This window comes from Nicotiana tomentosiformis, chromosome 8 (assembly GCF_000390325.3).
Source record: "Nicotiana tomentosiformis chromosome 8, ASM39032v3, whole genome shotgun sequence".
In the NCBI taxonomy this organism is placed as follows: Eukaryota; Viridiplantae; Streptophyta; class Magnoliopsida; order Solanales; family Solanaceae; genus Nicotiana; species Nicotiana tomentosiformis.
Window position 1 is genome coordinate 82,634,955 of NC_090819.1, and position 13,221 is coordinate 82,648,175.

The 13,221-nt window shown below is 36.3% G+C and overlaps 2 protein-coding genes across 4 annotated transcripts; one reads left to right on the forward strand and one right to left on the reverse strand.

The window, feature by feature from the left end:
* Positions 1 to 553: 553 nt before the first annotated feature.
* On the forward strand, positions 554 to 8,823 carry LOC104099259 (pentatricopeptide repeat-containing protein At5g25630). 2 transcript variants are annotated; one of them, XM_009606193.4, is made up of 4 exons: positions 554 to 766; positions 2,077 to 2,189; positions 5,192 to 6,085; positions 7,601 to 8,823. In XM_009606193.4, exons 1-4 carry the CDS (start codon positions 742 to 744, stop codon positions 8,489 to 8,491), a joined length of 1,923 nt encoding a protein of 640 aa, XP_009604488.1. In that variant the 5' UTR covers positions 554 to 741; the 3' UTR covers positions 8,492 to 8,823. The 2 variants fall into 2 exon arrangements, with proteins under 2 accessions (XP_009604488.1, XP_009604489.1); XM_009606194.4 differs by lacking the exon at positions 554 to 766 and adding an exon at positions 1,142 to 1,173.
* An 819-nt stretch (positions 8,824 to 9,642) lies between these two features.
* On the reverse strand, positions 9,643 to 12,035 carry LOC104099258 (uncharacterized). 2 transcript variants are annotated; one of them, XM_009606191.4, is made up of 4 exons: positions 11,850 to 12,035; positions 10,439 to 10,543; positions 10,217 to 10,341; positions 9,643 to 10,065 (listed from the first exon to the last, which is right to left on the reverse strand). In XM_009606191.4, exons 2-4 carry the CDS (start codon positions 10,521 to 10,523, stop codon positions 9,832 to 9,834), a joined length of 444 nt encoding a protein of 147 aa, XP_009604486.1. In that variant the 5' UTR covers positions 10,524 to 10,543; positions 11,850 to 12,035; the 3' UTR covers positions 9,643 to 9,831. The 2 variants fall into 2 exon arrangements, with proteins under 2 accessions (XP_009604486.1, XP_009604485.1); XM_009606190.4 differs by having other exon boundaries at positions 11,825 to 11,983.
* Positions 12,036 to 13,221: the final 1,186 nt, after the last annotated feature.

Here is a 13,221-nt window from a genome sequence, read left to right on the forward strand (position 1 = left end):
CGAAAAATATTTTCTTTCCTACAAAACACACCCGAAATTAGTTAGCATCAAGGATTAAGATTTCGTCCATCCTATTATCAAATAACCCTTGTTTTCAACATTTAGGATGGCGTTGTGCCATCTGGTTAGATTACAGCTTCCAAAGCAGTAAGTACACTATCTTTAACTTTCCACCGATAATTGGCCACATTCATAATTCTTTCACTTTCAATTTTCAAATATACATAATACACTTTATAATAATTTATTTTCTTTCTAAAAAAAGATTATAACAATAGACTACATACTACATTCCTGAAGATAGTTAGTCATCTCAATAAGCCTGCTATTAGGTTTACTATAATTCTGTTTAATCTTTTTGACTTAATAAATATCGCTTTTTAGCAAATTGATTAAATGAACAAATAAATAACCTACTATTGAGAAAAGATATTTATATTTCAAAAAATGTTATACACACACAAGCAAGTTTTTTTTTTCTTTTGTCTTTTTTCGCAAGGAAAAGAAAAAAGGCCAATGTAGAGAAAAGAAGAAAGAGGATTTCATCCAAATTGTCTCTTTCATATTTTCCAACCTTTCTTCTCTTCTCTCCATTCCTTATCCTTTGGAACTTGGAAGGACTATATTTTCCTATGCAATCCAAAATTATATATCTGTGGATAAGATTTTCAATATAACAAATTGTCTCAACTCATTTATTCTCTGATAGTATAAGAAACCAACAAGTTGCAGTAGTACCGCATGCAAATAAATCTCTCGGATAAAGGTACTCCATTTTCCTTTATTTTTCTTCAAGAAGTCAGTCAAGCTAAATTTGGTTTTTTGCTTAGTGATTCTTGAATATTTTTTATTGGGTTGATAGTTAATGTTTCTGCTGGGATGATTTTGTTACCTTTTGCCTTGTTTTCCCAGTTCTTTGTGTTGTGTTTCTTGGTCTGACTTTTTCTTTTTGGGGAGAAATGGTTTTTTTTTGTAGAGTGAGTAATGCTTGTTTGGTTGATTGCAGAAATGGGTTTATTTGGATTTCAAAAATCTCTTGTCTAAACTCTTTGCTGTGTCTTCTTTAACTTTGGGTGGGTTGGGGGGGGGGGGGGGGTCATTTTTTCTTTCTAGAGTCCTTTTCTTGTGTAACACTAGTATTGACTGATTGATCTTCAAATTAATTGATTTTGGGTAATTTCCGTAAACTTTGATTATCCTATTGTTGTTGATTAAATGTGTAGAATTCTACTATGTCTAGCAAATCAGTACTTCCTTCCTGAAACCTGCTTCCAGAATTTTCACTATTTTGAGTTGATATTTTTTAATTAACTCTATAGCTGCTTTGGGCAGACTTACTTTCTATTAATTGCATCAGCCATAAAGGTAGTGTCAGCTTCAGTTTCTAGAACTAGCCAACACTTGGAAAGGTGATGTTTATCTCATGTAGAATTGGTCTACAAAGAGCAGCTCGTTCAAGTAGTAATGATAAAATATCCAACAAAGAAGTCATGCTCCCTCTGCCTTGATATATTGAGTTTGTGAATCACGCTTAACACGAAAGCTACTAGAAAGGAAATTGTTAAGATCATCATAGTCCTACTCATCTGATTTATTTTGGTCAGTGGACGTGATTCTTTGTAAGAATCTGTTTGTCTTTGTTTTTGGCGTGAAAGAGGAATATGCATGAATCCCCAAATTTAGGTGGAAATTTGGTTACTTGCTTCACAGTTGAAATTTTCTTTTTTGCAGTCGTTATCTACTTCAATTCTTAATTGCTTGTATGCTTGCTGAGTGTAAATCTTTTGTCACTAGTAGGCCCTGCTCTAGGTCAGCTTCAGTGAATTACCCAGTGAAAAAACGTCTATAATGATATTGTGTTTAAATTCCTGTACTGATGCCCTCAAATATACTTTCTCGTGAAATTTCCTGCAGTCTGTTAGCTTCACATTTTTGTTACTGTTGTCCCTTCAGGGTCATCTGATAATGTTTCTAGTTAATTTGTTTGTGGAGCTTCCAAAGTAAGCATGTTTACATATTTTCTAAAGCCAATTGAGGACACCAATACTCACTTGGCAAACATTTTCACATTTTCAGGAAATTACATGGATGATTTTGGAAAAGAAAAGCGAAACTGTGAAACATATCACAAGAAGTCGGGCATGAGGACCCTTATCAGAAAAGAGTGGCTGCATACATCACCAATCAAGGTACATTTAATGTGATAACATGTTACTCAACCTCTTCCAATTTATATGACACCCTTCCAATTTTGGAACATTCCAAAATGTTTGAAATCATACTATTTTTATGCGACTCTCACAACTTTCAAGAATTCAAATCCATTAATTTGACCTTAAATGTTGATCTGATGTTTTCCCTATCGATCTAATAGTTCATTTACCTTCATTATCACTAATATAACATACAAATTAACATCTTAAACTTTGTGCCCAATCAAATGCCGACATACAAGGTAAAATGAAACATTGGAGAATCATATTATGCTGTAGATTCTCTACTTTTTGGCATACTGCTTGTATATGGGAGAGTTTTCCATTCTTAATAAAATTATTTTACATTTAAAAAGATCTAAAAGCTTCAGTCTACCAGAGGGCTACCTGTTCGTTTGCGGAAGTTTTTCTTTCTTTTTATAGTTTACGATTGTGGTAGGGCATCTCTGTCTGTGTCTGTCCTACGCATGCGGCATGCCGCACACTATCTAATCTCTAGGTTTCTATCATCAGTCCACATTAACTGACTAGTTAACACTCTACCATTTTTTAGTCCTCAATCTACGCCACCTAACATGTCAAAGTTAGCAGTCTATGTCAGTTGACTTGTCAAATCAACAGGCGATATTCAGCTCACCAGTAGTCCGTGTCAGTTGACATCAAGGTATTGACCCACTTTTAGCTGGCGAGAGCCATTCCATTGCAGTCTGAGCCACATCATTGAAAATCATCACCTAGTCAATAGTTTGGAACCAGCTTGCAGCATACTTGTTTTTTTCAGCAATTTGATCAAGCTGGCAGCATAAATGCCTTTGACTTCTGTTATGTTATACTGGTTCACAATAGCGCTGTGGCCAAGTCAGTCTCATGATAGTGCCAAAATCAATTTTATTTTCAGCAACACTTTCCGGTTTGAGTTGCAAATACAAGTTGCTTTACGTTTAAGGGTAGGGGTGTCAATGGTTCGGTTCGGACGGTTATTTTCTAAAATTTGTACCATACCAATTTTTCGGTTATTCTATTATGCATAACCAAAATTAGACTTTTCGAAACAGTCTCAATCATGTCGGTTTCTCTTCGGTATCGGTACGGTTCGGTTAATTTTCGGTATCTTTTTAAAATGTCATGTAAAAGTCACTAGTAGAGGTAGAATGCAATAACATACATACTTTTATAGGACTTAGCAAACTCTCTAGATATTTTTACTCTTTAAATGGTGATGAACTAAGAAAATATTAAAGATGGCCAGAGTATAGATCCATCAACTATTCTACAGCAGCGTAAAAGAAACTAAACAAAGATATTAACCGAGTAAAAGATATTAACCAAGCTGGAACTCAAGAATAAAGTCTATAGAAGATTAAATATTCAAAAAATTAAATCTAAATCATATGAAAGGAAACATATTCAATACATTGTAGTTTGCTACTAATCGCTAGAATAGCTTGTGTCTTGCTAGTGAATATATTGGAAATAATTTAGTTTCAATAGGAGTAGCATTATAGGTTTGGAATTAAGATTTTGAGTTTAATTACTTGTTTGCTTGTAACAGTTTTCACAATTCCAAGGCCCAAGGAAAATTTTAATACATTATTATTCTTAAACTTAATATATAAATATATTTTTCACATGTAAATTTATTCGGTACAGTTTAGTATTTTTTCGGTTTATTTTTATAAAATAAAAAACCTACCCTAATTATCGGTACGGTTATAGATTTATAATAAAACCTACGGTTTTATTAAAAGAAACATAGAAATCGGTTCGGTACGGTTTAGTCGGTTTTTAAATATCCATTGACACTCCTAGTTAAGGGGGCATCTTAAAAATCAAGAAAATCTTTTAGAGTATTTTGTAGAATATTCTTAATGATTATGTCATTATTGAAAATCAAGAGAATCATTAAGAACTTTGTGAAAATAATTCCTAATGATTATGTCATAATAATCAGAAATCCCAAGAATTAGGTTACTTCCCTCTATCATGTAACTCAACTCCTATAAAAGGAGCCCTCTTATATCTTATTAACCACCAATTTCAACATAATAGTTTTTTCTCCTTTTCTCCCCCACATTGTGCATATATATAGTGGGATGCGTTAGTCACTTAGTACACGGTCTACCCATTTTGGGTAAACATATGAAGGGGATTATTGCAGAATGTTTTGAGTTGGGAGAAGACGGACACTTCCACCGGCATATGTTGGTATCTTTCTAGCCTATCTCCTGTTAAAAGTCCTTGGATTTGCTAAGAAGAAGGCATCATTTGGTTCTATTCAAACAAAATTTGAGGTCCACGTCGAGACGAGGACATATAACTGTGCCTTCTATGCCACTAGCAAGCCTTTTAGAATGTAGAATAGTTTTTCCATTTTTTTTAGTTTTGTTCTTTTCCTTCAAGTCTTCCTTTGGTAATTTATTTCTGTACATTCTTTCCCTTGTCCCGAAAAGAATGATGGTTTTCATTATATAGAAAACTGACTCCAAAAGAAATTGTCTTTAGTGTAAATATAATGATATGTTTGTATGATTGCCTGCAGTGTTAATAAGGTTGAAGGATGTTTTTTTTTTTGGGAGAAGCACTACAGAAATAAATGAAATCGCTAAATTATATTGCTTTGAACAACAAATTTTTTGTCATGGGTATTGAATTAGGGAGTAATAAAATGTAGGACTGGGGCTTAACCAGATAGTAAGTCCTAACACAGGGTTGATGTTTCTTTCATTGATTCTAAATGTGGGGTTCCTTTTTCATTTTTCTCTTATAGTCCTCTTACATAGAGTATTAGTTTCAGTACCACATGAAGTTGAAACATTAAAATCTGAAGCTAATTTATTAGATTTCATTCTTTACAGGTAACTTTTACGGTTATCTTTGATTTAAAAACAATTTTTTTTTTTTTAAAAGGATAACTGCTCTGCTGTTGTGGTTCAAGATCAGTGGTTGTTGCTAAAATTTAAAAGCCTTTATGACTGCAGGAAAAAGATCTAGACGATAAGATGCCACTGCGACCAACACCTGAATCTGTCCTCTGCACCTTTTGTGTGAATGGTAATAGCTGTAGAACTGTTCGCTCAAGAACAAAACTGATGAACACTGTTTTAGAAAGAGGGAGGCCCAAAGAAGCCGAGCTGATCTTTGATAGTTTGATTAAAGGAGGGCATAAACCATCTCTAATTACATACACTACCCTCTTAGCGGCCTTGACAGCCCAGAAGCGTTTCAATCACATCCATTCCATTATATCTGAAGTGCAAGAAAATGGTATGAATCCAGATCCAGTTTTCTTCAATGCTGTTGTTAATGCTTTTTCTGAATCTGGAAACATGGAGGAAGCAATGAAAGCCTTCTTACAGATGATGGAGAGTGGGATAAAGCCTGCAATCAGCACTTTTAACACTTTGATCAAAGGGTATGGAATTGCTGGAAAGCCTGAAGAATCTATAAAGATAATGGAGTTAATGTCGCAGGAAGTTAATGTGAAACCAAATCTGAGGACATACAATGTACTTGTTAAAGCATGGTGTAACAAAAAGAATTTTGCTGATGCATGGAATACGGTGGATAAGATGATAGCTTGTGGTTTACGACCGGATGTTATCACTTACAATACGATAGCTGCAGCTTATAGTCAAAATCATCAAACTGAAAAGGCGGAAAGAGTGATTTTAGAAATGCAAAGGAACAATGTGCACCCTAACGAAAGGACTTGTGGCATCATTATATCTGGATACTGTAAAGAAGGTAAAATAAAGGACGCCTTGAGGTTTGTGTACAAGATGAAGGATCTTGGAATACATCCTAACCTTGTCATTTTCAATTCACTGATCAAAGGCTTCCTTGACATGTCAGACGGAGACAGCGTTGATGAGGTTCGTATTGGTATATCTTTTGATTAATAACTATTAACCTTCTATTGTATTTTAAAAAAAATCTAATGATTGGTGGCAGATTAGATGCCACTGTTCTTCGCTTTGCAATAAAAGAATAAGCAGGGGGGACCAAAGTAATTTCCTCTTTCTTTGATGTTTAACATTGCATTTTAACTCATAAGAGTGAAAGATTGATATTATGACTTTGAGGGAAAAAAAGGTAGAGAAATTGTATGCGTAAAAGTTGGAAATGTCAAAGTGAATGTATAGAAACCCAAATATGAGGCACTTTCAACTCCTTCCCTTTTTTTTTTGGAGTGAAGCAGTGAACACAAAAACAAAACTACAATTTCGGACTGCAAATCAGATGAAATTATATCAAACTAACCTAATGAGAAGACACCCGGTTTAATGAACAAGGTGAATACAACAAGCTTACCTAGCGTTTGGAGATTAGAGCCACTGACCTCAATGATCCTTGCACCTCAGCCTTATCACTTTAGCAGGGCCTCAGTGGCAAATTCTGTACCCCTATATTGGGACTCATATAAGGCCCCATTTTAACAAGTCATGTTTAAACAGAATACCGGAAAATCAGGTTATGAATTGTTCCTTCTTGAATGATAATAACTTTTAGACTAGCCAGAATGAAAAGCCAACTTCAAATTGAAACCATGGGGTAGGGGTTTCAGAAGAGGTATTTTTCTTTTTCTGTCTTCTCATTTCACATTGTAATAGAAAGTGAAAACGCCCTCTGCATCGACTGACTGACAAGGAACTGAAAGAAGGGGAAAAGGGAGTGAAACCATTCGACGGAGTTGGAAAGGACAGCTAGTAAACTAGAAAAAAGAAAAGAAAAAAAGAGTGGAAAAGCATACTGAAAGGGAAATCAAAGATTCAATAGAGTTTGAATGACTAAAGCATTGTAAGCCATGAAGAGAAATAAAAAGCTGAGAGAATAGAAAGTCAAAGGTTCAAGCTGAGTTTGAACAACTGAAGCCCTCTCCCTATGCAGTCTGAAACATCAAGTAACATCTTTAACTAACTGAAAAATGCTATAAAATGATTCAAATGATGCAAACACAAGTATTATTCTTGTTGTACAAGGCTGTCAATTTTCATTCCCCAAATGATATCTGTATTGATTTACTTAAAAATGCTGTTTGAAGTCTTATATATATATATATATATATATGTGTGTGTGTGTGTGTGTGTGTGTGTGTGTTAAGAACCACTTCACAAGTACATTTTCCACTTGAAATGTTAAGCATAGATCAATACAGTGTAGGAGACAGGACACTAGTTAGAGCCACGTGCATGTAAACATGATTTCGAATTTGCCTGCGTCATTCATTAGCCAATTCATTCATAGAATGCTTGCATTGAATGGTTGAATTTTACAGTGATATGCTTCTTTAGGAATGTAGAACTTCTGCATCTTTTTCTGTTACTCTTCACATGCTTGCCAAATTCAAAAAAATTATGTCCACTAAAAGGCTCCATCAATTTGATCAGGTTCTTACATTAATGGAAGAGTTCTGCGTCAAACCTGATGTCATTACTTTCAGCACCATCATGAATGCCTGGGGTGCTGCAGGATATATGGCTAAGTGCAGGGAGGTCTTCGATGACATGGTCGAAGCTGGCATTCAGCCTGATGTCCACGCGTATAGCATTTTGGCCAAGGGTTACGTTCGTGCAATGGAACCAGAAAAAGCAGAAGAAGTCCTGAATACCATGGTTAAATCTGGGAACCTTCCAAATGTTGTGATTTTCACTACTGTAATTAGTGGATGGTGCACTGCTGGTAGAATGGATTGTGCAATGAGGATCTTCGAGAGGATGTGTGAGTGTGGGATATCTCCTAATCTGAAAGCTTTTGAAACTCTGATATGGGGTTATGCAGAAAATAAAAAGCCTCGGGAAGCGCAAGAGGTAATCCAAATCATGGAAAAATTCAACATTCAACCAGAGGAAAGCACTTATATGCTTGTTGCAGAAGCCTGTCGTGGTGTCGGATTAGCTGAGGCAGCAAATGGAGTGGCTAACTCAGTTGAAAAGCAAAACTTGACTAGTAAATTTGATATGGAAGGCGAGACAGAAGTGGAGAACTTGGAAAAAGTCTACCAGAAGGATGCTCTCCATCACTTTTATCCCAAATTGTTGCAGATTCCCAATGAACTAATTAATGAACCAAAGGGATCAGTAAGTGCAGCCAAAAGAAGTCGTATGGTGCTAAGGGAAGCTGAATTTTCATCTGATACTTTGTCTGCTGCGACAAGATCATTGCATATTAGCTGTAAACTTGGAATGCGGGCTCCTGTTGTTTGCCAGAGACAATTTCAAGTGCAGCTTTGTGCATCTGGTCAGGTTGGACACTCATCTACAGTTGTTTTCTTGAACTGAAGAGAAAAAAGTGGTTGTGATTAGTGCACCTGAATGCAGCTGGATGTGAAAGTAATGTGATTAGAGTCTTGTACATATAAAGAGTGACTTCAAATTGCTGCTCTCTCCAACTACATCTGTATCCGCAGGTTGTGTAAAGCTTTACTGATCATTTAAATCAAATTTCTCCTTCATTGTATCTGCATACTGTGCAGCTTCAGTTGGGTATATGCAAAGCCCACTTTGTAAATGCACTGGTCTGATCCTCAGTACTTTTACCTCTATGAATGATTCAATGTAACTGGCAACTTTATGTAGTTTGAAGCTTTGCTGAAAAATATGGCTTTAATTTTCGTTCTTGGTTTTGATGAGAGAGGAGGTAGCAATACTATACACAATCCATTGCAGCATACAGAGACCAGTGGCATTTTCCTTTTGACTTGAGTTTTTGGATAGAAATTCTCTTATTTGTAAAATTTAAAGAGTAGATCATTTTTCAGATTTCACTTCGTAAAAACATAATCGAAGTCTGCTCTTATTGCAAGACCGCATAAAGAATGATAGTTAAAATAAAATAAATTGTTATCTCTTCGTTTTATAATGCTCTTTGGTCACAAGTGAATATGACACACACACACACACATCAAAAAAGTTTATGAGATACACAGACAGCAAAAAAGAAAAGAAAAAATAACAGCATGTCGTTTTGGGGGTCCTAAATGATACAACCAGCAAAATTGTCAAGTTAATCAGCAGATATCACCAGCTTAAGGTTCACATAATTGGCAAATATCAACAGCCCAAGGTGTGAGTATCCCTGCAGCCTAATATCTAACTAGCAGCTCTACAAAGCAAAATAAAAGCCTAATTGTAGATTGTAGTGTCAGAAAATAACCTCCTTTCAAAAGGCTTATTGGCAATATTATAATTTACCCCAAACGCCATATTCACGTTGGCAGCTTCACTCCCACCTTGATATTTTCTTAGCTTCATAAAACTGCCTTGACCAAACAATGAGCTCTTACCTGCTTACCTTTATCAAAGATATTTTCAGGTAGAGGCATCGACAATGTGTTTGTGGTCTCATCACTTGAATCCATGTCAATGTTTCAGCAAGTTTATGATGCTCAGAATGGAAAACCCAAAAGCTATTAAGCGCATCCATACAAAGCTTCCACCAACACAATATATTTTATCAAAAAATTGAGCCAGAACATCATTTCACGGACTACGCTTCAAATTATTTGCTTTAAATCTAGAGACCTAAAGAAGATACAAAACTAGACAGCCTTTTTAGTGGCTTATCATTTGTTAGATCTATAATCCATGAATCACTCAAACAGTTGACAAATAAGAGAAATTTAAGTAGCTGTCTTCAGCTCAGCAGTGGTAGTGCTTGAGTAAACCGGGTGAAGCACATGACCATCCTTAGGCTCAACATGCACCCATTTGCGCCCACTCAGCTTGTGGTGCTCAAACTTAACACACCCTTCTTTCAAAGCATAAAGTGTGTGATCCTTCCCAATTCCAACATAGTTTCCAGGATGAAATCGGGTTCCCCTTTGACGAACAATAATATTTCCAGGTATCACTCTCTGCATGTAAAAAACTGTGTTACAAAAAGAATACTGATGTTGGTAAGAATTGGTCTGAAAGTATGCTCTATATGCAACATTGGAACAGAAAAGTTTCTCCTAAACTGATTAATGCTTCATCCCATTTTTCCACAAGCAGAGATTTTTTTACCTCTCCACCAAATTTCTTCACGCCTAGATTCTTCGGTTTTGAATCACGGCCATTCTTTGTAGACCCTGCTGTCTTTTTGGTAGCCCACCTCCTAAACATCAAGCTCAATCCATCTCCGGAAATATCTTAAATTTGCACAAAGGAAACATATGTCAGAGTTTCTAAACATTTCATCTATTTCCAAAGCATATGCTTTAGCAAAGAGTGCAACAAGATACGCACCACTAACGGTATTGTAAGCAGGTGTTCCTGTTACCAGCTCTCTGATATTTAACCTCCTAAACAATGATGCTGCAGCATTCATCATGTAATTCACCAAAACCAAATCTGGGGTTGAAGAAACGGATTAGAAGTTACGTTAACTACAACATTACTTCATCAATGCAATGGCATGAGCATTTGCAACTAATCAACTATTTGATTAAGCCCATATAGAACAAAAATTTCTGAACAGATCCACCGTATCATGTACAGTTTAAAACTAGGAGGGAAAGGAAAGCTGAGTCAAATTGACACCTCGCCCTCCAGAGTCCTGCCATTGATTCTGGGGATCTGGAAAGTGAAAGTTCCAATTATTTGGATTTTCCTGTGGTTTTGCTTTCTGCACCTTCTCTCAAACCCCATTGGGAATTTCTGATCTCTACTTAATACTTACTTTAAAACCATCCACCCACCATTTATTTCCCTAATACTCCACTCCGTAATCTATCCAGCCACAGAGCAGCAGAGACAGAAAGCATTTTTTATTGATTCCACTTTCTACTAACTAGTAGTTCGGGGCAAGTTGATTTGTCTCTCTACTAACCAATAATCACATTCTAAATTGTTAGAGAATTTAACTATCAATTCTCAACCATATTAACCTAGCTCAGAGATTGGTTTAGATGAACTACTTTAATTGTATGGAAATTTAAAATTAATTCAGGGCTCATTTGGATGGAGGAATCCCTAATCCTTTGACCCTGTCATAATATACCTAAGAAAATTTGGATTTGAAGCACAAAGTCTAATCGAAATTTTTGGGTTTGTAATACAAACTCAATCCCAGTTATTTCAGCCTGTTTTTGATTTTTTTTTTTTTTTTTTCAAATGACAATTGGATAACATTTGATCTTTTATTTTTTAAATCTAGATATTTGCATCCAAACGGATCTATGTCAAATACTACCATTTGGGATTGTTAGACAGCAGGAATTGTGTTGGCTGAATAATAAGAAAGATTTGGTAAATGACTTTACATTTTTAACTTGCACCCCAACTGGTAAACGCTCAATATAACGTTAACATCTAAGTTTTAAAATGATCAAATTACTAATACTCACAAAAGCAGATTAGTAAAGCAACAACTTTGGAACTATTTAGTGCAAAATATCTCATGCTCCAAAGCGAGCCTCAACGTGTCAGTGTAGGTATTCATTATACAGCAGAATTCATACTCTATAATACAAGTCATCAGACAACTGATTAATAATGCTTAAAAGGAGTGATTAGTACTAACAACCTCATTACTGATAGAAACAATTATCATATAGGAAGCAAACAAGAATTCTGTGCACATAATAATTTGTAGAAATCGCCTTTAAAAAGATAATGGGCAAAGGGGCTTACGAGATAGAGAGAGAAGAGAGCTTACAAGTCGGATATCGCAGGAGAAGGGAAGAAGAGCTAATTTGCAGCAAAGGGGAAATTGGTGTGGACTCCGACTTGGCCGGAGAAGATTGCCGTAATTGAAATTGGGCCCCAAAGAATTGGGCCCAGTTGAGTTTGACTTAACCCAAACTAACCTGACAGTTGTGTGACTTCACAAAAAGACCAGTATAAAGATCTGTAGAAATGACACTAGGTAGCCACTCTAAAAGGCTGCTATTTAGGAATTAGCCAGTGCCTCCTGAATTTCAGTTTTTTGGTTCAATTTTTAAGGACAAAAGTGTCTTGAATTATCCTGAAGTTAAGATTTTTAGTTTAAAATTTTAGGACAAAATAAATACTGGCTAATCTCTAAATAATATTCCTGAGTGGCTATTTGCGCACTTGCCCCCGGAGATCTTCAAACAAAATGGGGATGTATGATTTGTTTTAGGAATTTTACATTGTATTGTTCCTTTTTTAAGAATTACAACAACAACAACAACGACGCAATAAAATTTTACAAGTGGGGTCTGGGGAGTGTTGTGTGTACGCAGACCTTACCTCTACCCTGAGGGGGTAGAGTGGTTATTTCCGATAGACCCTCGGCTCAGGAAGACGAAAAGAGACAATATATCAGTACCAGCAAAAAAAATCATAGAAATAATAACATCACAAGAACTAGTAAATAGATGGAAAGCAAAGATAATAACCAGTAAATAAGGCACGGCGCTATAAAAACGGAAGAGTAGTGTGAACACAACATTGACCACTAGCAGTCTAAGATAAAATTCTATCAGTCTAGTCTCACACTAGTACGACTGAGAAATATGCTCAACTACCTCCTAACCTACAACCTTAATGTTCGACCTCCACAGCTTCCTATCGAGGGCCATGTCCTCAGAGATCTGAAACATCTCTATATCCTGCCTGATCACCTCTCCCCATACTTCTTAGGCCTCCCTCTTCCTCTCCTCGTACCCACCAACGCCAACCGCTCGTACCTTCTTACCGGGGCATATGGGCTTCTCCTCTGTACGTGCCCGAACCATCTGAGCCTCGCTTCCCGCATCTTGTCATCCATGGAAGCTACGCCCACCTTCTCTCGAATATATTTATTCCTAATCTTATCCATCCTAGTGTGCCCGCACATCTACCTCAACATCCTCATACTTTCATCTTCTGGATATGTGAGTTCTTAACTGGCCAACACTCAGCCCCATAAAATGGACGGTCTAACCACCGCTCTATAAAACTTACTTTTGAGTAGCGGTGGCATTTTCTTATCACACAAGACTCCAGATGCTAACCTCCATTTCATCCACCCCACCCCTATACGGCGTGTGACATCCCCGTCGATCTCCCCATCCCTGGATAAT